General features: G+C 38.9%; 1 protein-coding gene across 1 annotated transcript in view; it reads right to left on the minus strand.

Annotated features, from left to right (window-relative positions):
• mib2 (MIB E3 ubiquitin protein ligase 2) overlaps positions 1–24,814 on the minus strand; it is a 135,646-nt gene that overhangs the window by 72,937 nt on the left and 37,895 nt on the right. The window contains 2 exon segments of the mRNA XM_061903694.1: positions 3,997–4,168; positions 17,988–18,362. Of these exon segments, the coding sequence (XP_061759678.1) occupies positions 3,997–4,168; positions 17,988–18,362 (547 nt within the window).

The following is a 24,814-nucleotide window of genomic DNA, read 5'->3' on the forward strand; positions in this document are numbered from 1 at the left end:
TGACAATAATACATGCTTTATGATCATGTCTAGTCTTATCAATTGTAATCATAAATCACAGCATTATCTTTGTACGCAGGCGTTGGCTACCCTCTCAAAGATTTTAAACTAGAATAGCACAATTTAAATGGGTCATAAGAATGCAACTCCGACATATTGTAAGTGTGTCGTGAATATTAATGATCATTCTTGTGATGTGAAAAGTAAACCATCGTTTTTTTTATCCCCTCAAGTTAGCCCTACTTCCCTAATCCTCAAAGTTAATAAAAGCTCATTTGGAAAGTGCAGCTAGGATAGGTTCCTGCCCCTTCCGCCCGGCAGCCCCTCGAGGGACAAGTTGTATGAAATGGATGGATAGATGGAGGGAATATGGAACCTTTAACCCCTAGGACACAATCAGGGCTGGCTGTCAGAATAACAATAACAGAAAGTAAATAAAGCTGCAAGCAGCGATGGACGGGACCGACTTTTGCTGGTGTTTCCTGCCTTTAAAATAAATAAATGATAAATGGGTTGTACTTGTATAGCGCTTTTCTACCTTCAAGGTACTCAAAGCGCTATCCATTCAACATATCTTTACCTGCACATTACCTACCTTCCCTGCATCCTGGGGTTACACTGGTGCTTCTTTCTGTCACCCATATACGGTGGTGCTTCTTGCCATCACCCAGACAACATATCTTCAGCTGCACATTACCTACCTTCTCTGTATCCTGTTGTCAAACTGGTGCCTCCTTCTTTCACCCAGTCAACATATCTTTACCCGCACAGTACCTACCTTCTCTGCATTGTGTGGGGCCCCCGCTGGTGCTTCCTGCATTTAAGCGGCCATCTTGAGACGGCAGCAGCGCAGCAGCATCAGCCCAGTGGTTCTTTAACGGCTCGTAAAATCCAAACCGGAGCAGTTATTAAAACTCTTTTCTCAACTTTTAATCAGAAGGGTTCAATCTCTTTCCTGTACGAGTTTGAAAGAGACACAACAAATATGCTCAGAGGAGATAATGTTTGAAAAAAGGATGATAGGTTTTTACAAAACTTTTGTTTTGAAGGGGTAATTGCCATTTTCCTGTTGATCTTTGCTGAAGGATGTAATTGAATGAAATGTAGGTCTAAGTGAGACCTACGTAGACGTTTTTGTTTAATGTCTCTACGACATTCCTACCGGAAGTTACAGGCAGTTTTCCTAGGAGCAGTTTTGTCTGTGTTTTATTCCTAGGCGGCGCTAGAGCGCAATTTTGAGTTTTGGGGTTTGTTTTTTTCATTAGATCGCAATTTTTGCCAGTCCTGATGTGTGTGTCCATTTTGGTGAGTTTTGAAGCATTTTAAAGGGGTCAAATTACAGCTCAAAGACGCAAAAATTAAATTTTTTAGGAAACTTTTGTTTTGAAGGGGTTTTTGCCAACTTCCTGTTGATTTTTGCTGGAGGAGGTCAGTGTATGAAATCTAGGTCTAAGTCAGACCTACATAGAGGTTTTTGTTTCATGTCTCTACGACATTCGTGACGGTAGTTAATAGCAGTTTTGTCTGTGTTTTTTCCTAGGGGGCGCTAGAGCGCAATTTTGAGTTTTGGGTTTTGGTTTTTTGATTCAATCGCAATATTTGCCAGTCCTGATGTGTGTGTTAAATTTGGTGAGTTTTGAAGCATGTTAAAGGCCTACTGAAACCCACTACTACCGACAATGCGGTCTGATATTTTATATATCAATGATGAAATATTAACATTGCAACAAATACCAATACGGCCTCTTTAGTTTACTAAATTACAATTTTAAATTTCCTGTGAGTTTCTTGTTGAAAACGTCGCGGAATGATGACGCGTGCGCGTGACGTCACGGACTGTCAGGAAATATTAGCGCTGCACCACTAGCGGCTAAAAGTCGTCTACTTTAATCGCATAATTACACAGTATTCTGGACATCTGTGTTGCTGAATCTTTTGCAATTTGTTCATTTAATAATGGAGACTATAAAAAACAATGCTGTTGGTGGAAAGCGGTGGATTGCAGCTGTCTTTAGCACCGAGACACAGCCGGTGTTTCTTTGTTGTGAAGCAGAGCGGTCAAGCGAACATGTTTTCTCTACGTCAACCAGCATGTTTTTGGATGGGAAAATTGTGATGTATATCTTACCGGAGACATCATTGGATTATTCGTCGTCCTGCAGCAGCTGTCAAAAAAGGCAGCTGTGAGCTTGGCTCCTCGGCTTCTCTTTGAGACACTGCGTGTTCACCACAGCCATCCGACCTCGTGGTATGTCTTTACAATCTTTACAATCTCACTAAAACACTATTAAAACAATAAGCAAATAAGGGATCTTCCAGAATTTTCCTAGTAAATGTGTCTAATTACATCTGAAACGCTCACACTGCTGCCGCCCCGAGCCGTCGCTTTTTTTTCTTTCTAGTCCTTCACTATCCATCCGTCCATTTTCTACCGCTTATTCCCTTTCGGGGTCGCGGGGGGCGCTGGTGCCTATCTCAGCTACAATCGGGCGGAAGGCAGGGTACACCCTATATCCTAATTCACAAATCTTTCATCCTCGCTCAAATTAATGGGGAAATTGTCACTTTCTCGGTCCGAATTGCTCTTACTGCTGGTGGCTCCCATTATAAACAATGTGAATATGTGTGGAGCCCTGCAACTTGTGACGTCACGCGCACATACTTCAGGTAAAGGCAGGGCTTTTTTATCAGCGACCAAAAGTTGCAAACTTTATCGTTGATGTTCTCTACTAAATCCTTTCAGCAAAAATATGGCAATATCGCGAAATGATGAAGTATGACACATAGAAGGGACCTGCTATTCCCGTTTAAATAAAAAAATCTCATTTCAGTAGGCCTTTAAGAGGGTCAAATTACAGCTCGGCGGTATAATAATAATAAAACCTTAGAAATAAAATACGGTCCTCTGTCCCAAAGGGATATTCGGTCCCTAAATAAGGAGTGATGAATGCTGCTGGAGAAGGCGAACGAGGTAGGGATGTGTGTGTGTGTGTGTGTGTGTGTGTGTGTGTGTGTGTGTGTGTGTGTGTGTGTGTGTGTGTGTGTGTGTGTGTGTGTGTGTGTGTGTGTTCTTGTATTTATAGCCTTCTTGAGACATCAACAAGGAAAAGTGCCATTTATATGAGGACCGGTGAACAAGTTAGGATCGAAATCATGGTCCCCATACGGAAAACCATTGCATCTAATAGAGAATGTCTCATTTGCACCCCTGGTGGTGAAATCCATCAAAATTAAGGTGGTCCTAAAAAGGAGGGATTTTTCAAATTGACTGTGTCGGTTTTAAAAGTGCTCCCCCTCGGTTCAATATATGAAATAATAAGTGTATGTAAAAAATGTGAGTCCTCCCCTTCTGGCCGACATATGTAATAAGAAGTCTGGGTAAGAAATTTAAATGCGCCCCTTTTGGCCTAATTGAATATTAAAATATATATATATATATATATATATATATATATATATATATATATATATATATATATATATATATATATATATATATATATATAAATTAGCTATGAGCTTGCCTTTTTAATATTTACATAGTATATATATATATATATATATATATATATATAATGTTGTAAATATAAATCTTCATATATCTAGAAAGGGTGATCCTAAAGAGTGTAGGCATTTATGATATCTTTAAATATGTATAATGCATATGTTCCTTCTTGACTGCACTTAAATGTAGAATATATGTAGAATATATTTATATTATTCATATATTACATATTATATATATATGATATGATATATATTATAATATCTGTTATTATTATTATCTATTATTAGCCAACTGTGGTGCTGAATTTCCTCTAGGGATCAATAAAGTACTTTCTATTCTATTCTATTTTTCAGAGGTCTCAAGAGGGCAATCAATACAAGGATGTGTGTGTGTGTGCGTGTGTGTGTGTGTGTGTGTGTGTGTGTGTGTGTGTGTGTGTGTGTGTGTGTGTGTGTGTGTGTGTGTGTGTGTGTGTGCGAAATACTCACGGCTGAGAGTGTGCCGTCTCGTAGCGCTCAAACGCATGGCTCAGGTCATGTTTGTTGTTCATGTAACACTGTGTGCACAGGTCGTAGTCAAAGCACACTTTGCACTTCCATCGCATTCCCATGATGCCGTGCTTCTTACAGCTGTCGCAGATGATGTTGGAGTGGCGCACCCCTGTCAGGGTAGGATGATGAATGAAAAAAAAACATCAATATTAAAAGATAATATATCATAAGGTGGAGGACATGAAGAGCAAACACAAACAACCCCTGCAAGCTTTGTTCCTCCTCCTCTTCCTCGAACAGTTCATTCATTGAAGGGCAGCAGAACAGCATTTAAAATGGAGGTATTTAGAGAGCGATGACCTTTAACTGACTATGGAAAAGTGCATTGTGGGAAGGCAGAGTAAGTCACTGCAAAATCATTATAAGATATGTTTATGTGAAGTTTTGAAAATCTGGAAAAAGGCATATAGAACAAAAGCAATTTAAAGGCCTACTGAAACCCACTACTACCGACCACGCAGTCTGATAGTTTATACATCAATGATGAAATCTTAACATTGCAACACAAGCCAATACAGCCGGTTTAGTTTACTAAATTGCAATTTGAAATTTCCCACAAAGTATCCCGTTGAAAACGTCGCGGAATGATGACGCGTGGGCGTGACGTCACGGGTTGTAGCGGACATATTAGCCCAGCACCACTTACAGCTATAAGTAGTGTCTTTTCATCGCATAATTACACAGTATTTTGGACATCTGTGTTGCTGAATCTTTTGCAATTTGTTCAATTAATAATGGAGACTACAAAGAAGATGATGTTGGGGGAAAGCGGTGTATTGCGGCAGGCTGTAGTAACACAAACACAGCCGGTGTTTCTTTGTTTACATTCCCTAAAGATGACGGTGAAGCTTTACTATGGAACAGAGCGGTCAAGCGAACATGGTTCCCTACCACATGTCAACCGGCAGGTTTCGGTGAGAAAATTGTGGTGATAAGTGGGCTCTTTCCGTAGACATGAGCGGAGCTTGTGTCGTTCCTCCTACAGCTTTCAAAGAGGCAGCTGCGACTCTCTTGCCTCCTCCGTGACTTCCTTCAGAGACACTGGCGGTCACCACACCCGTGGCCACACCCCTCCGACTTTCAGGTACGACTATATAATCTCACTTAAACACTAGTAACACAATAAGCAGATAAGGGATTTTCCAGAATGATACTAGTAAATGTGTCTAATAACATCTGAATCGCTCCCACTGCCCCCTCTCTCTTTTTTTTCCTTTTTTTTTTTAGTCCTTCACTCTCAGTATCCTCATCCACAAATCTTTCATCCTCGCTCAAATTAATGGGGAATTTGTCGCTTTCTCGGTCCGAATCGCTCTCGCTGCTGGTGGCCATGATTGTAAACAATGTGAGGAGCTCCAAAACCCGTGACGTCACGCGCACATCGTCTGCTACTTCCGGTACAGGCAAGGCTTTTTTATTAGCGACCAAAAGTTGCGATCTTTATCGTCGATGTTCTCTACTAAATCCTTTCAGCAAAAATATGGCAATATCGCAAAATGATCAAATATGACACATAGAATGGACCTGCTATCCCATTTTAAATAAGAAAATCTCATTTCAGTAGGGCTTTAAACTTGACCGCAAACTTATGACTTTGTTTTGAAAATGTTGAATTGGCATGTGGATTAATGTTTTTTTTGCTAATTTTTTGCAGCAAATACATTTTTGGAGGGCTGTCAAAAATAACGAAAAAACTCATGTTTTTAATCACCAAAACGATCACTTTAATTATGTATAAATATACACAGATGAATCCCACAATTTTTCTGACTGCACATGCTCTTTTACCTAATGGCAGGGCAGGTTTTTATGCGGTCAGTGATTAGGTCAATGAGATGTGAGAGGACACTATGACTGGTGTGCTCTCAGGCAAATATCACTTCAAAATACATCGTGATGGGACTTTAGAAAAAAAAAGTATGCAAGATAAATCCAAATTCAAAAGTGTAATGAATCTGATTAAGACATATATAACTTAAGTTTAAATTTAACTCCGTTTTGGATGATTTTCTCCTCAGATTTTTCTGTTGGGTATTACCAAGTTATTTGGTAACATTTGGCACATCATGTCCCTCCAACACCTAACCACTCTTTAAGAAACATAAAAGAAAACTGAAAAAAAGGAGAACATTTCTATCAACAAGAAACCCCAAAATAAATTTTTTTAAATCAAGACTACAATTCCTGAAATTGAGTGCGTTGCTACAATATCTTTTACCTTTAGATTTATTCTCATCTACCAACCTCTTTCGCCTGTCTTTTAGACACAATTCCCATGCAATGTCCCACAACATTTTTAGTTTCCTTAGTAGATCATTTACTAACATTATTATCATTTAAAATGTAATGTCAACTTATATAACATTCATGCAAAGATCTGAGCAAGCCTTTCCCAATTGGAAACCTACATGTAGCCATGCCCCCTCGAGTAATGATATATGGCGTGGCTCGGTTGGTAGAGTGGCCGTGCCAGCCACCTGAAGGTTCTTGGTTCGAACCCTGGCTTCAACCACCCGTCACGTCCGTTGTGTCCTTGGGCAAGACACTTCACCCTTGCTCCTGATGGTTTGTGTTTAGGGCCTAGCATGGTAGCTGCCGCCATCAGTGTGTGAATGTGTGTGTGAATGGGTGAATGTGGATATAGTTTTGAGTACCTTGAAGGTAGGAAAGCACTATACAAGTATAAAAGTATAACCCATTTACCATTTACTTCCAGTGTTGTGACCTCTGTTTACAATCCGTCACATCAAAAATATACCTTCTCGCTGGCTACTCTCGAACTACAATAATGTTGGATATAGAGAACATACAAACCCTTTATTTATTAAATCACAATTATTGAAATTCAACGATTAGTTGCATTTGCAAACAGCTAAAATTATGTACAAAGCAAATTATAACCTGCTACCCAAGATTGTACAACAATTCTTCTCTCAAAAGAGGATAAATATAAAATCTAATTTAAATAATTTGTAAGCTTGTACAACACTTAAAACCTTTAGCATATCTGTATGTAAAATTAAATTATTTTAGCTGAGATAAGCACCAGCGCCCCCCTTGGCCCTTAAGGGAATAAGCGGTAGGAATGGATGGATGGATGGATGGATGGATGACATACTAGTTAGGGGTGTAACGGTACACAAAAATTTCAGTTCTGTACGTACGTCGGTTTAGAGGTCACGGTTCGGTTAATTTTCGGTACAGTAAGAAAACAACAAAATATACATTTTTGGGGTTATTTATTTACCAAATTTGTAAACAATGGCTTTATCCTTTTAACATTGGGAAAACTATAATAATTCTGCCCACGTTAATCCACATTAAACTGCCTCAAGTTGTTGCTTTGATTAAATAAAATTAAAAAACCTTTCTTCTACATATAAAAAGTGCTACATTAAACAGTTTCCATTGAAACTGTATAATTTCAACTCATCATGCTTAATTGATTACAGTATTTGGGAACCCTGTAGTTGACTTTTATTATGTAAATGTTGTATTTTTATCAACATGTGATAGCAGGGACCTTGCTATTCAAAACTAGGTTGCTACATTACTAATGATTAATGTAACTATTGCTGAAAAATATTACAATTGCAATAGGAGAGACTAGTCATCCCTAAACACAATGGAGTTCAATGAAATAACAGACAGACAGGGCTTTGCTGCCCCTAACACACACACAAGCACACACACGCGCACACACGCACACACAGACACACACACACACACACACACTGCAAAATGAGCTAACTTTACGCTAAAAGCTAATTTGCCTTCACCTCAAGCCTATACTGTGAGCTAGCTGAGCTGCAGTTTAAGTTTCTAGAAGGTCAACGGGCTCATAGTGATGTTTGTAATAGTTGTGACTGGGAACTGTTTAGTATAATTTGGGTAGAGTCCGCTGCTCCCCTGCTAAACGAATATCTCTGCTCAACGCTGAAGCATTGACTACATCGCTCTGAATACGCACTGCTGATTGGCTTTGTATGTAACCAATCAGATGATTGTGTGGGCGGGACAATGCTGGGTGCTCACTGCTCAGACAGAGGCAGAAAGCAGAGCATCTTGTGAAAACTTCTGCTTCCAAACTCGTTTGGTACGCCCGCGTGCCGAACCGAAACGGTTCAATACAAATACACGTACCGTTACACCCCTACATACTAGACTCACTTTTTGCCTGAAAATGTATACTAAAACCCTTACTATCAGTAATGGTCAACATTAGCTGTCTTACAGATTAATGAAGATTTCCGAAGGTTCACCACTGTTCCACTGGAATCAACATTTATGTCCCAGTTGGACAGGTACACTCCAAAACTCCTTGAGCTCTTCAGTGCAAAAGGTGGAGTGACTGGTCAGCGCATCAAGAACTTGTTGATGGAACTGATACAGGTGGGTTAAAAGTGGTTTTAAAGTTTAAAACTGAATCTGTAATCATGCTCTAATAATGGTATTACAGATTTTCAGTAAAATTGCAAACAAAATGTATTTATTATTATTCTATTAACTGTAGGGCCCAAGTGCCTCTGCAGTGATGAAGAGAGATGTGACTCTGAGATGCCTCATGGAGTACATGGGAGAGAGTGGACAGGAGCTCATCTCTGACTACTGTGTATGTATTGTTTAAAATCAGGTTTGGATCAGTCTGCTGTACAAGTCTGATGTATAATACAAGTGTATACAACTTTTTCTCTGTGTAATAATCCATCCATCCATCTTCTAAAGCTTATCCGGGCTTGGGTCGCGGGGGCAGCAGCCAAAGCGGTCCCGTCCATCGCTGCTTGCAGCTTTAATTTTTATTGTATTTTATATATAATTTTTGTGGGTTATTTGTTTGAGGGAGAATATATAACATTAGATATGTATTTAATTGTATTTCTGGACTGTATATGACAAAAACCCAACAATCAAATGTTTAAAAAAGAAAGAAAATGCATGTTTATAAATGCAGATTTCACATGCCTTCATTATATAATTAAGGTTAGTTGTTGGCTTATCTTACTTCTTGTCAGAGAAATATCCGGTCCATTTATGGTTTTGGATCATCAGCAGTAGCTTTGCACAAGTGGTGCAGACGTGTTTTCTGCTTAAGCTACTCAGTGGCCTAGTAGTTAGAATGTCTGCCATGAGATCGGTAGGTCGTGAGTTCAAACCCCAGCCGAGTCATACCAAACACTATAAAAATGGGACCCATTACCTCCCTGCTTGGAACTCAGCATCAATGGTTGGAATTGGGGGTTAAATCACCAAAAATCATTCCGGGGCGCAGCCATTGCTGCTGCCCACTGCTCCCCTCACCTCCCAGGGGGTGACCATGGGTGAAGGGTCAAATGCAGAGAATAATTTCGGCACACATGGTGTGTGTGTGACAATCATTAGTACTTTAACTTTAGCTATGCTTAGTGGGTTGTAGATCATTAGGTCATTGCTTTTCACTTTAACTTTTGCTGGATGCTTCCTTTTGCAGCCTTGTAACTTTTTTCATGCTTTTTCTTTTACATTCCACAAGGCACCGGCTAAGCTTCTTGTCCAACTTGCCTTCTTATTTTTTTTGTCATGCTGCTTCTACAATAAAAACTCCTGTTGACTGCACCTGCAAAAATTCAAGTTGTTGCATTCTGGGGCAACGCCTTGGATTAACCCGCCTTCATACTTAAAGCGTCAGTGAAACTGAAACTCCTTCTTGTAAATCACTTTTCCTTTGACTGTTCCCTCATTGTCCTTTTTGTAACAAAATCCATCTATTGAGCAAGCTAGCTCATTTGGCACCGTCTTGCCTGTCTGCTATTCTTTTCTTCAGTGACAGGCATCCATTTATGATGTCAAAACATTTTATGTGATACAATATAAATACTTTAGTTACCACTTTTAGCATTCTATTTTAACAGCGCTGAATAAAAAATGGTCTCTTTGCGATGTCTCGCTGCAATTTTTCTGAAATATGGGTTAATGGGTTACACTTGTATAGCGCTTTACTACCTTTTTTAAGGAACGCAAAGCGCTTTGACACTATTTCCACAATCACCCATTCACACACTGATGGCAGGAGCTGCCATGCAAGGAGCTAACCAGGTCCCATCAGGAGCAAGGGTGAAGTGTCTTGCTCAAGGACACAACGGATGTGACTAGGATGGTAGGAGGTGGGGATTGAACCAGGAACCCTCAGGTTGCTGGCACAGCCACTCTCCCAAACGCGCCACGCCGTCCCAATGGCTATGGCTTGAGTTTATTTTGAACATTCACACAATTACAACATGATAAATCACAATTTCCGTTTTTTCTTTCAAAATGTTCGAAAAGGATTCAGAAGAAGCGGAGAGTATTTAATAATTCAATTTTAATAACAATTTTGTTCACTTTCTGTTCTGACTTTATTCACAATATACTCCATAGACAATAACATTACAAATAAATATATAAATACTAAATAGTGAAGTAAGTTGCATTTCATGCATTGGGATGGATACGATGATCAGTAAGTTCGGAATGTTTATCATGGTTATTCTTCTTTGTACTTTGTAAACACTTTACAGTTCGAACAGTTTATTTAATTGGATCATATTAGTACACCGATTGTTTTTACTAAATCCATTCCATAATTTAATTACAAATACAGATACATTAAAGGTTTAAAGCATTGTATGTGCATACAAATGTTTTAAGTTAAATTTTTCTCTGTAGGCTGTAGAACAGTATTTAAATGTTCAAACAATTACAGTCATTTTCAACAAGACAGTTCATACTTTTGGTTTGTTATTTTGTTTCATTTAGTCACATCTGTTTCTGGTTTTGATTGTAAGCTCGGTATAGTATTTGATGCCACTGAGAGCCAAAAGGCTTTTTCCTTCTTGTTTCCTGAGACAACCTGGTACTTTCCATGTATTACTATATACAAGTCAGGTGTCATCTATTAGTACGTTTGCTACTCTGTTCGGTTTATATTTTATCAAATTATCTTGGTGGCTAGCACGATTTGGCATCACTACCTTGTCATTAGTTTGCTTTGTCTGCTTACTGGTGTTTTTACTTGGTGCCTTGTTTAAGGTCACTCTCTGCACCACTCATTGTTTTGTCCTTTGCTTCTTCGTGTGATTGATTGATTGATTGAGGCTTTTACTAATAGATTCCACAGTACAGTACATATTTCGTACAATTGACAACTAAATAGCAACATCCAGAAAAGTTTTTCAACTTGTTTAATTTGGGGTCCACGTTAATCAATTTATGGTGAACTGATTGATTGCTTGCATTGGGTAATCGACCCAAATTAAGGCAAAATGGGACAGTTCTTTATTTTTAGTCACCACGCACATGTGGTAGTTCGATCAAAAATGTTAATATAATTAATGGAGATGTAGGATTAGATCGGTGGCCGATATTTGCCTTCTTTAAAGGGGAACATTATCACCAAACCTATGCAAGCGTCCATATATACTTTGATGTTGCAGAAAAAAGACCATGTATTTTTTTAACCGATTTCCGAACTCTAAATGGGTGAATTTTGGCAAATGAAACGCCTTTCTGTTTATCGGTCTTTTAGCGATGACGTCAGAACGTGACGTCACCGAGGTAACACACACGCCATTTTCATTTTTACATTACAAACACCGGGTCGCAGCTCGGTTATTTTCCATTTTTTCGACTATTTTTTGGAACCTTGGAGACATCATGCCTCGTCGGTGTGTTGTCGGAGGGTGTAACAACACTAACAGGAAGGGATTCAAGTTGCACCACTGGCAAGAAATCTGCAGCCAGACCCCCATTGAATTTGCCAGAGTGTCAGCACATTTGACCGGCGATGCTAAGACAGACATGGCACAGAGATGTATGGATAACCTGCAGATGCATTTGCAACGATTAAGTCAACGAAATCACAAAGGTGAGTTTTGTTGATGTTGTTGACTTATGTGCTAATCAGACATATTTGGTCACGGCATGACTGCCAGCTAATCGATGCTAACATGCTACGCTAATCGATGCTAACATGCTATTTACGCTAGCTGTATGTACATTTGAAACTAGATACCCACATTTAATGCGAAACAAACCCTTACCAATCGAAGGATTTAGGTTGCTCCAGTGTCACAAGATGCGAAAGTCCTGATCGTTTGGTCTGCACATTTTACCGGCGATGCTAATAAGGCAGCCATGCTATGGGCCACTTCATTAGATACACCCATGCTATGGCCGAATAGCGTCAATAGCTATTCGCTCAATAACTTCAATTTCTTCTTCAATTCCGTTTTCGCTATCAGCCTCCATACTCCGACCATCTGTTTCAATACATGCGTAATCTGTTGAATCGCTTAAGCCGCTAAAATCCGAGTCTGAATCCGAGCTAATGTCGCTATATCTTGCTGTGGTAACCGCCATGTTGTTTGTATTGGCAGCCCTGTATGACGTCACAGGGAAATGGACCGTCGCATCGCAAATAGCGAAAATCAAGAACTTTAAAGCTTTTTTAAGGGATATTCCGGGAGCTGTAAAATTTTGAAAAAAACTTTGAAAAATAAAACAAGCCACTGGGAACTTATTTTTATTGTTTTTAACCCTTTTGAAATTGTGATAATGTTCCCCTTTAACTACCGCAGTTGTGTCCCAGTGTTTACATGGCTAAAACCTGTACTCACGTGAAAGCTTCCTTCAAGAGGGATGCTCAGTCAGACACAATTCCATATACATATTCCTTGTTACCCAAATGCAGGCGTCGCATAACTTGGAGGAAGGGAGTGTCTTGCCAAAAGACTGACTAGAATTTGAGAGCAAGTTGCAACAAATGTGTCGACAAAGCCACTTCTAAATACAGTGTATATCAATTCTCACCACCATGGCAAAAAATAAACTACCACTTGTTTCACGTATCATTATTATTGAAGGACTACGGAAATGGAATGGCTAAGCGTGCTGCACACACCCAGCGAGCAGGATGACACAAGAAGCCAACCGCTAAAGCTTCAATGTAATAATAGTAAGTTGGATTTATCCAAAAGTCGATAGTATCGCTACATAGTTTAATATCTGCGTATAAACGATACAAAAGTGATTACATCAATATTTTTCTGTTTCTTGCTCTCATGATTACAAAAAAGTTGTATTACTTGTTGTTATTGATTACAAATTTCAAGGAGTAAGTCTATCGATACAGGAAGGCTTTTAGGTGAAAACCCAATTGATTTAAATGAGAGTCAATAGTTTAGTTTTTGGGCACTAGCCACTTTATTTAGTTAAAAAAATTGGACGTAGCATGTAATACCACAAATTTAATATGCCTGACAAGAGTGAGATTTTAGAGGAATGATGCCTTCAACATTTTTGGGGCCTTTTTTAACATCTATTTGGCCTATTGTAACGTTGTTCAACACCAGACCTGGGCAAATTAAGGCCCGGGGGCCACATGCGGCCTGTTGAGCTTTTCAATCTGGTCCGCCAGACATTCCCAAATAATGTTTTTATATCTTTGAGATGGAAAGTGTAGCTGCCATTTTGATGTGCAGTGATGTTTTCTAACGACTGTAAGTCTTGAACTATACAAAGTATTTCAATGGTTGGAATCTGCGCTTATGGATGATATACCAGTTACTATGGTAATTAATCAGTTACTACGGTCATCTAATTAGTTACTATAGTCATTTAATTAGTTACTATGGTAATGTAAGTCACAGCAGCTCAGACGAGGCACCAAGCAGTGTGGGTGGGGAGCGTTTCCACAGACGCGGAAGGAGATATTAACAGCAAAGTTCTAAAGCTTAGTGATGTATCTGATATATCAGATTGTCGGTGGGTTTATTTTGTACCCTTCGTGTTCATATTCCACTGTTTGTTGCATTTTTGTTGCGTTTCACTTGATTGTAAAATGTGTCGATCGAAATGGGGTGGTGTGATGTTCATATTTTGTCAATATTCAGTGTTTTATCCTTCATACAAAAACGTAAAATTCCATTATGTTTTTTAAGGTGGTCTGTCATAACGTTTTTAGCATTCAATCAGACATTATTGTGATGTGTTGTACAGTATTAGTGTTTATAAAAATAGATATACCGGCCCCCAGACACATTTTTTTCTCTTTAAATGTGGCCCCCGAGTCACAATAATTGCCCAAGCCTTTTCTACACTTTAAGACTGATGTCCTCACCTCCAGCGGCTCTACCTGCGCTGTGACCACTGTTTGATAGATTGACAGTGTTGGGCCCATTCTGTTCCATTTGTACACTGTCTGAGGTAAGGACATACCTTGAAATTATTTTTTTTAAGCAAAACTGTTTTTTTGGGGGCCGAGGGGGGCTAATATTGATTCTGTTGTTGATAATATTCATTTTTGTTTCACTACTTTTGGTTTGTTCTGTGTCGGGTTTGTGTCTCCTCTCAATTGCTCTGTTTATTGCAGTTCTGAGTGTTGCTGGGTCAGGTTTGGTTTTGGAATTGGATTGCATTGTTATGGTATTGCTGTGTAGTGGTTTGTTGGATTGATAAAAAATTAAAATAAAATAAAAAAATTAAATAAAAATTAAAATCATCTATTTTTTTAAAAATGAGAATCGATTCTGATTCGCACAACGTATTCGAATCGATTTTTTCCCACACCCCTAGTAGTTACCTTCTCTTAGTAAGCAAGAGAATGTGGAGTGTGTGTGTGTGTGTGTGTGTGTGTGTGTGTGTGTGTGTGTGTGTGTGTGTGTGAAAGCTAGTTTGAGGCGCTAAGACTGCCCCGCCTTCTTCTTCTTTTAACGGTGGTTGGCAAGCAAATTTCTGAAATGGACTGTGAATTATTTTATGGAACTCTGTCTTTTTAAAAATGTATGTATTGCTGTGTACACTACATGTTCCACATGCAATCTTAAAATACCTTCCACTGCTGTACTAAACTTTTCTTTCACTAACTTATTTTTCATTATTTCCCTATCTCTATTTCCTACACTGTTATTATAAGAGGGGGAAATAATCGATTTTTAGATGCATTGCAATTCGGACTTGAGTTATTGTAAAATCGATTAGTAAACGTCAATAATCGATTATTTATTTATTGTAAACAAAAAATGCAGACAGTTTTAAATTTGGCTGACTGCACGGAGCATTCTGTCCAACTCCTTTATTTTAGTATGTTCCAGTTTAGCACACATTTATATTAATTTAAAAAATGCACTTGTAATTCAACATTTTCTTATTGCAGCGGCGTTTTCAGTGCATCACCAGTCAATAGTGTGCAAATAAAAGGCTAATTATATCTATTCTTACTTTAAAGGCCAACTGAAACCCACTACTACCCACCACGCAGTCTGATAGTTTATACATCAATGATGAAATATTAACATTGCAACACATGCAAATACGGCTTTTTTAGTTTACTAAATTACAATTTTAAATTTCCCAAGGAGTTTTGTCTTGGAAACGTTGCGTAATGATGACGTGTACGCAAGACGTCACGCGTTTTTAGGAAGTATGAGCGCTACGCACACACACAGCTAAAAATCGTCTGCTTTGACGGCATAATTACACAGTATTTTGGAGATCTGTGTTGCTGAATCTTTTGCAATTTGTTCAATTAATATTGGAGAAGTCACAGTAGAAAGAAGGAGTTGGGAAGCTTTAGCCTTTAGCCACACAAACACACGGTGATTCATTGTTTAAAATTCCCGGCAGGCTGATAATATCAGACATGTCTAGGTAAAACCTGTTGGAATTAGGTCGGTTGTTAGGATAAGATTGGCCATAAAAGTTAAAAAGATTGTCAGACTTTTTGACTTCTTTCAGACTTTACTTTTATATCACTTTGATTTGTTTTCATGTTTTAAAAAAAAAACATTTTTAAAATGTGTGGCGGTTTCTGATTTTTTGCCACATTCAGTTACATTAAGGGTAAACCCTGCACGACTTAGGGAACTGCACTCTTTTTGGAATTTTACCTAGCGTTCACAATATTATTGGAAGACAAGAATACACACGTCTTTTTTTTTAAGGGTTGGAAAGATGATTTAAAAAAAAAACGCTTAAAAGATACGGCTAATGGGAGTCAACGTTGTAGCCTTCAAAGCCCTCTAAGACAACTTCAAAGGCCTCCATCAAACATTTTGTATACAAACGGCAAGTCTATATATAATGTAGTAACAGACACGTTCATAACAATATGATAATGTACAATATTTACCGTATTTTCGTCATTGCTGGAACTGACCTCTTCCGCACATCGATTTCCGTTTCCTTAGCAGCGCACGTCCGACTTCCGGCAACAACTTGTATTCAAACACAAGTGTGTTCTAATCACGGCCGACTTGGTAATAGACCACAAAGACGACTACTTTTGGACAAATGACGATTCACAACCTTATCTATTTTGAAACTGAATGAACGGAGGATGAACTACTATTTATCGAAGGCACCATAGAGAAGAAGGTGAGACATTGGAGCAGACAGAAGCTGAGAGAGTGAGGTCGGCATGACACGAAATTGCAAATGTGGAATTTGGAGACAAGCTATTCTGACATAAATTGTGTGCTTCTCCAAAAATGTCCGAATAAACATCCCCAGCCAGCTGGACCAAACAGACAATTGTCCATCAAGTGAGTCACACTTTATATCGATCATGATACACGCAGCACATCATATGTGTTATTACAACTAAAGTAGATACACTATCCGGCTAGCTGTGTACAAACAAAACATGAAATGTGGGCTAATACTTTACAGATACTGTAAGATGATTGTTCATTCATCATATGTGTTATTACAACTAAAGTAGATACACTATCCGGCTAGCTGTGTACAAACAAAACATGAAATGTGGGCTAATACTTTACAGATACTGTAAGATGATTGTTCATTTTTTTCAGTCTGTACAGATTGGTGTCTTATTGCAATGTTGTGAAGTACAAACTCAAAATGTGTTTCGTGCTGACACAGAAGCTAGCTTATCTCATTCTGTTGGTAGCTTTTACGGCTCTATTGTAGTACGCTGTTGTGTTAGTAAGATAGAAAAATAGTTTGTCAGTGTTCACTCTTACAATAACAATGTTGCTACTGCTTGGTTATTACACAGGTTACGAAACGTAAATTAAGTATTGGTGACGGTTTTTGAATGCATTTTTTAAAGTGATCTAGAGGTAGAATTGATTGCTTTCATTAGCAGCATTGCTAGCTACAAAGAATGAGACAATTTTTACATGTTAGAATGAAAAAAAAAACTGAACTTTAGTCTTCTGGTTTTTCATAATGATTGTGAACGATAGGTAAAATTCCCAAAAAAGTGCAGTTCCCATTTAAGAGGTGTGTATTTGGGTTAAATTAATGTACTATGTGTTATGACACACGCTCAGTCTTCCCTGCCTTCATCTGCGGGAGCACTCGGCGGCTCCACTCTGAGTGCGTCCACACGCGCCATAACCAGACACGCCCCCTTGCGCGCAGCGCGGACCGCTCACACACACAGCTGGAGACGATCACCAATCAAGACACCTGGCAGTGATTACGGACGACAGAATAAAGATTCCCGCCGCTGAACCTTCGTCGTTGGAACGTTGCTATTGCTTGCAGTAAGCCTCACGTATCTGACTTTCACCAGCGATTTATTCCTGTGCTCCCATTAGCTGCATTGCTAGCTACAAAGAACGAGACGACTTTTACATGTTAGAATGAAAAATAAACTGAACTTTTTTCTTCTGGTTTTTCATAATGATTGTGAACGATAGGTAAAATTCCCCAAAAAAGTGCAGTTCCCTTTTAAGAGGTGTTTATTTGTGTTAAATTCATGTACTGTGGTTTACAATTATAATTTACCACAAATTGATTAACGTGGACCTCGACTTAAACAAGTTGAAAAATGTATTCGGGTGTTACCATGTAGTGGTCAATTGTACGGAATATGTACTGTACTGTGTAATCTACTAATAAAAGTTTCAATCAATCAGTGCAGGCAACAAAAAGCTAGAATTGCTTACCAATCTGTGCATTGTCATACAGCAGCAAGTCATAGGCACCCTGGTATCCAGTGCGGTAGTTGGTTCTTGTGCCGCTGTCCCACTGAACCACCACTGTCTTGTCTGGCGTGGTGGTGCTGCCCTGCCGCCCGATTTCCACCACGGTCCCCACATGGCCCTCACTGTCATCCTGGTTTCCCCATTTCCAGTCCAGGCCGCGCACCACACGCATGCCCACCTCCATGCTGCTACCTCTTTCCAAAGGCCGAGACCTGGCAGCGCTGTTTCTTCCGCCGGTGCTCCGCCTCAAGGCCTTGCCAGAGGCAACTCGGACCTGTGCTGATAGCCCAGGCAGGGAGGGTACCAGGGGGCTTTCCGGGAGCAGATCAGGGGAGACTACAACAAAGAAATGCATGATTTAAGCTTTAAAGCTCGACACCTATTTTATGTGTGTATCCACAGTACAGAGTAAAAGTGAAACAATATTTTGATGTGGTGTCTAAATACATTACATACAAGCTCAGGGAGAGACTTTGTTTCATGCAAATTGCTGTGGTGTGGTTTTTAAAGAAGTATTATTCACTGCATGCTTGTTAGTGCTCACTCCTAGAGAAGGGAGCGGGATGTGACATCTGCCTCTTGCTAATCACTTTCTTCCCTCATGGTCAGAACAGAAATATCACAAATAACCAATATTCCATTGGCATTCAACTCAGCACGAAAAGTACTCACCATCCTGGCAAAGGAGCACACACCCACATGGCGGCTATAAATATTTTTACCATTAACCTACAAATGTATGATTTGCAACACTCTCGTTATGAATACATAAATCTCCCACATTCACACTCCTGACTCATTACTTAGGTTCAGGAGGTGATATCTATTTATGGAAAAACCCCAGTCAGGAATATAGACTGCAAACTTACCTAAGAATCAGGAGACCACCCAGGAGATCTATTCGCCGCACATCAGCCAGTTGTTTGTACTAAGAACTGGTTGTACCAGTTTTTTCCCCCCATTGCCATTTTAAAGCGACTCTATACAGAGGAAAATATTATAGCACAACAATCAATTCATTAGGTAGTTTGGGATAAGTTACCTTTGAATATTCAACTTTTGTTGCAATGTACTCTAAGTTGCCTTTAAATATATGGATATCTTTTAATCAATTTTTGTTGCAATATACACATATTTTCTCGTAATCCTTCATGCATGTTACAAAAAACATGCTGTGAGTAGAAATACAACATTAGCAGGGTTTCCCGCAGCGTTTATTTGTTAAGGCTTAACAACAAAGAACCACCGCCTAAACTATAGTCTTAAGAAAAAAAAAAAAAGTCTTAACACGATGCTCTGCTTAGTTCTGCGTCTGCCTCTGTCAGTATGTCTCTCCGGCACCCAGCATTGTCCCACTCACAGAACCATCTGTTTGGTTACACGCAGAGCGGTAACAGACAATCAGCAGTGCGTATTCAGCATGCATGTAATGTGGAGCGAGCAAAAAAGTTTTTTTAGCAGGTAAGGCAGCGGACTTTCCCCAAATGTCTGTCTGAGAGAAAGACAAGCAATATTGACTTACAGTTAAAAACTAAGTTATTTCACTTGACTTTTTTCTGTGTTGATTGAGCTGTGTTGAAGCAGCAAAAAAGGACATTATACTTAATGAAGAGTTTCTGTCCCTGATAGTTGATATAATAATGTAACTGCATCATGAAGCCTCCATGAACTCCATGGTGTTCAGAGATGAATAGTCTCTCCTATTCCTATTGTACTATATTTTTCAGCTTGAGCTACATTAATCATTAATAATTGAGCAGCCTAGTTTCAAATGGAAGGTCCCTGCTATCACATGTTGATAAACATATCACATTTACATTATACAAATCAACTATAGGGTTCCCAAATGCTGTAATAAATTAAGCATAGACACCAAAAGGGATAAGCGGTAGAAATGGATGGATGGATGGATGGATGGATGGATGAATGGATGGATGGATGGATGGAGTTGAGCATATGTCAGCATTTGGCCCCACTTTTAACTCTATTTTTCAAACCCTTATTGGAAACGCTTACTTACAGTAAGTCATTAATTTGACTTTGTAAGTCATTATTTTAGTATCTCAGGTAACTAGGACTGTTTTGTTTTTACAAAGCCCGTTTCCATATGAGTTGGAAAAGTGTGTTAGATGTAAATATAAACGGAACCCAGTGATTTGCAAATCCTTTTCAACCCATATTAAATTGAATATGCTACAAAGACAACATATTTGATGTTCAAACTGATAACCTTTTTTTTTTTTTGCAAATAATCATTAACTTTAGAATTTGAAGCCAGCAACACGTGACAATGAAGTTAGGAAAGGTGGCGATAAATACTGACAAAGTTGAGGAATGCTCATCAAACACTTATTTGGAAAATCCCAGCGGTGTGCAGGCTAATTGGGAACAGGTGGGTGCCATGATTGGGTATAAAAACAGCTTCCCAAAAAATGCTCAGTCATTCACAAGAAAGGATGGGGTGAGGTACGCCCCTTTGTCCACAACTGCGTGAGCAAATAGTCAAACAGTTTAAGAACAACGTTTCTCAAAGTGCAATTGGAAGAAATTTAGGGATTTCAACATCTACGGTCCATAATATCATCAAAAGGTTCAGAGAATCTGGAGAAATCACTCCATGTAAGCGGCGTGGCCGGAAACCAACATTGAATGACCATGACCTTCGATCCCTCAGTTGGCACTGTATCAAAAACCGACATCAATCTCTAAAGGATATTACTACATGGGCTCAGGAACATTTCAGGAAACCACTGTCACTAAATACAGTTGGTCGCTACATCTGTAAGTGCAAGTTAAAGCTCTACTATGCAAAGCGAAAGCCATTTATCAACAACATCCAGAAACACCGCCGGCTTTTCTGTGCCCGAGACCATCTAAGATGGACTGATGCAAAGTGGAAAAGTGTTCTGTGGTCTGACAAGTCCACATTTCAAATTTTTTGGGGAAATATTCGACATCGTGTCATCCGGACCAAAGGGGAAGCGAACCATCCAGACTGGTATTGACGCAAAGTTCAAAAGCCAGCATCTGTGATGGTATGGGGGTGCATTAGTGCCCAAGGCATGGGTAACTTACACATCTGTGAAGGCACCATTAATGCTGAAAGGTACATACAGGTTTTGGAACAACATATACTGCCATCTAAGCGCCGTATTTTTCATGGACGCCCCTGCTCATTTCAGCAAGACAACATTCAGTGCGTGTTACAACAGCGTGGCTTCGTAAAAAAAAGAGTGCGGGTACTTTCCTGGTCCGCCTGCAGTCCAGACTTGTCTCCCATTGAAAATGTTTGGCGCAAAATACGACAGCGGAAACCCCGGACTGTTGAACGACTGAAGCTCTACATAAAACAAGAATGGGAAAGAATTCCACTTTTAAAGCTACAACAATTAGTTTCCTCAGTTCCCAAACATTTATTGAGTGTTGTTAAAAGAAAAGGTGATGTAACACAGTGGTGAACATGCCCTTTCCCAACTACTTTAGCACGTGTTGCAGCCATGAAATTCTAAGTTAATTATTATTTGCCAAAAAAAAAAAAGTTTATGAGTTTGAACATAAAATATCTTGTCTTTGGAGTGCATTCAATTGGATATGGGTTGAAAAGGATTTGCAAATCATTGTATTCTGTTTATATTTACATTTAACACATTACCCAACTTGGGCTTCACGGTGGAAGAGGGGTTAGTGCGTCTGCCTCACAATTTGACGGTCCTGAGTAGTCAGGGTCCAATCCCGGGCTCCGATCTTTCTGTGTGAAGTTTGCATGTCCTCCCCGTAATTTTGTGTGGGTCCCTCCGGGTACTCCAGTTTCCTCCCACTTCCAAAGACATGCACTTGGGGATAGGTTGATTGGCAACACTAAATTGGCCCTAGTGTGTGAATGTGAGTGTGAATGTTGTCTGTCTATCTGTGTTGGCTCTGCGATGAGGTGGCGACTTGTCCAGAGTATACACCGCCTTACGCCAGGTTGTAGCTGAGATAGGCAGCAGCGCCCCCCGTGACCCTAAAGGGAATAAGCGGTAGAAAATGGATGGATGGACAATTACCCAACTCATATGGAAACCGGGTTTGTAACATTTACAGAAATTTATTGCAAAATATCTTTACAACAATTTACTGTTGCTGCAGAGCTGTAATTTTACAGTTAATTACAACTTTCAAAAGGTAAACAACTAAATGCTGTCATTCCAGTTATAATTGTATTATTAGTTACAATACAATTATAATTATATGCTGTAACTTGACAACTGTAATTTATACCACCACCTACTGTGCAACATAGTCTACGGCAGTGGTTCTCAACCCTTTTTCAGTGATGTACCCCCTGTCAACATTTTTTTATTTAAGTACCCCCTAATCAGAGCAAAGCATTTTTGGTTGAAAAAAAGAGATAAAGAAGTAAAATACAGCACTATGTCATCAGTTTCTGATTTATTGAATTGTACAAAAGTGCAAAATATTGCTCATTTGTAGTGGTCTTTCTTGAACTATTTGGAAAAAAAGCTATAAAAATAACTAAAAACTTGTTGAAAAATAAACAAGTGATCCAATTATAAATACATATTTCTACACATAGAAGAAGTAATCATCAACTTAAAGTGCCCTCTTTGGGGATTGTAATAAAGATCCATCTGGATTCATGAACTTAATTCTAAACATTTCTTCACAAAAAAAGATATCTTTAACATCAATATTTATGGAACATGTCCACAAAAAATGTAGCTGTCAACACTGAATATTGCATTGTTGCATTTCTTTTCACAGTTTATGCACTTACATTCATATTTTGTTGAAGTATTGTTCAAATAATATATTTATAAAGGATTTTTGAATTGTTGCTATTTTTAGAATATTTTAAAAAAATCCCACGTGCCCCTTGGCATACCTTCAAGTATCCCCAGGGGTACACGTACCCTCATTTGAGAACCACTGTTCTACGGAACCATTTGAAAGACAAATCCGATCGAAACTACCATTGGTTGTGATATTACGGAGGACTATGACTACAGTATTTTACTGTGAATTAACAATTAATACAAAATATTAGTATTTTTTTTTAACTGTTAAAAAATAAAATTTTAGGAAATTGTATTTTCACAGCTGTTTTTAGAAATGTTACAGTACATTTTGATGACAGCGTAAAAGGGGGTTTAAACATTAGAATAACAAAAAGGCTATGTTTCAAAATGAAGAAAGGTATTTCGCTACAGTACTTTAAAAAAAAAAAAAAGATTTAAAAATGGGTCCTTCTAAAAACGATGTTAGGTTACTGCTACTATATCCAGAGAAAAGGACTGACTGCTGAATCCATTTTAGCACAGGGAATTATTTTGGTTTCTTTCATTCTGCCACATTGAAGACATATCTCGCCGTGACATTGGTTTTAAAACGACAGCACATACTGCAGTTGCTTTTGACTAAATTAATTCTCGTGTTTGTACAAACACGCGCACACACACACACACACATACACGCGCGCGCACGCAGCCACACACGCACGCACACACACACACACACACACACACACACACACACACACACACACACGGACGTAATAACTTTGAAAGAATATTGGTGATGATTCACTGTGGAGTAGTGGAGATAATGTCACAGGCAGTGACCATCTGTCAGCTTGAGAGTTACAAAATGCAAATTAACATATTTGTTATGATGCCATTTATGGCATTTAAAAAATGTTTTTATAACAAGATCTAAATGCAACTAAATAGACGTTGGCCCACAACCTGTTGTGTGGGAGGCTTGTGTGTATATATATATATATATATATATATATATATATATATATATATATATATACAAACCCTGTTTCCATATGAGTTGGGAAATCGTGTTAGATGTGAATATAAACGGAATACAATGATTTGCAAATCCTTTTCAACCCATATTCAATGGAATGCACTACAAAGACAAGATATTTAAAGTTCAAACTCATAAGGTTTCTTTTTTTGCAAATAATAATCAACTTACAATTTCATGGCTGCAACACGTGCCAAAGTAGTTAGGAAAGGGCATGTTCACCACTGTGTTACATCACCTTTTCTTTTAACAACACTCAATAAACATTTGGGAACTGAGGAAACTAATTGTTTAAGCTTTGAAAGTGGAATTATTTCCCATTCTTGTTTTATGTAGAGCTTCAGTTGTTCAACAGTCCGGGGTTTCCGCTGTCGTATTTTACGATTCATAATGCGCCACAAATTTTCGATGGGAGACAAGTCTGGACTGCAGGCGGGCCAGGAAAGTACCCGCACTCTTTTTTTCGAAGCCACGCTGTTGTAACACGTGCTGAATGTGGCTTGGCATTGCCTTGCTGTAATAAGCAGGGGCGTCCATGAAAAAGACGACGCTTAGATGGCAGCATATGTTGTTCCAAAACCTGTATGTACCTTTCAGCATTAATGGTGCCTTCACAGATGTGAAAGTTACCCATGCCTCGGGCACTAATGCACCGCCATACCATCACAGATGCTGGCTTTTGAACTTTGCTTCCATAACAGTCTGGATGGTTCGCTTCCCCTTTGGTCTGGATGACACGATGTCGAATATTTCCCCCAAAAATTTTAAATGTGGACTCGTCAGACCACAGAACACTTTTCTACTTTGCATCAGTCCATCTTAGATGATCTCGGGCAGAGAGAAGCCGGCGGTGTTTCTGGATGTTGTTGATAAATGGCTTTCTCTTTTTTTATAGTAGAGCTTTAAATTGCACTTACAGATGTAGCGACCAACTGTATTTAGTGACAGTGGTTTTCTGAAGTGTTCCTGAG

Source organism: Nerophis ophidion, linkage group LG06, assembly GCF_033978795.1.
Source record: "Nerophis ophidion isolate RoL-2023_Sa linkage group LG06, RoL_Noph_v1.0, whole genome shotgun sequence".
Classification (NCBI taxonomy): Eukaryota; Metazoa; Chordata; class Actinopteri; order Syngnathiformes; family Syngnathidae; genus Nerophis; species Nerophis ophidion.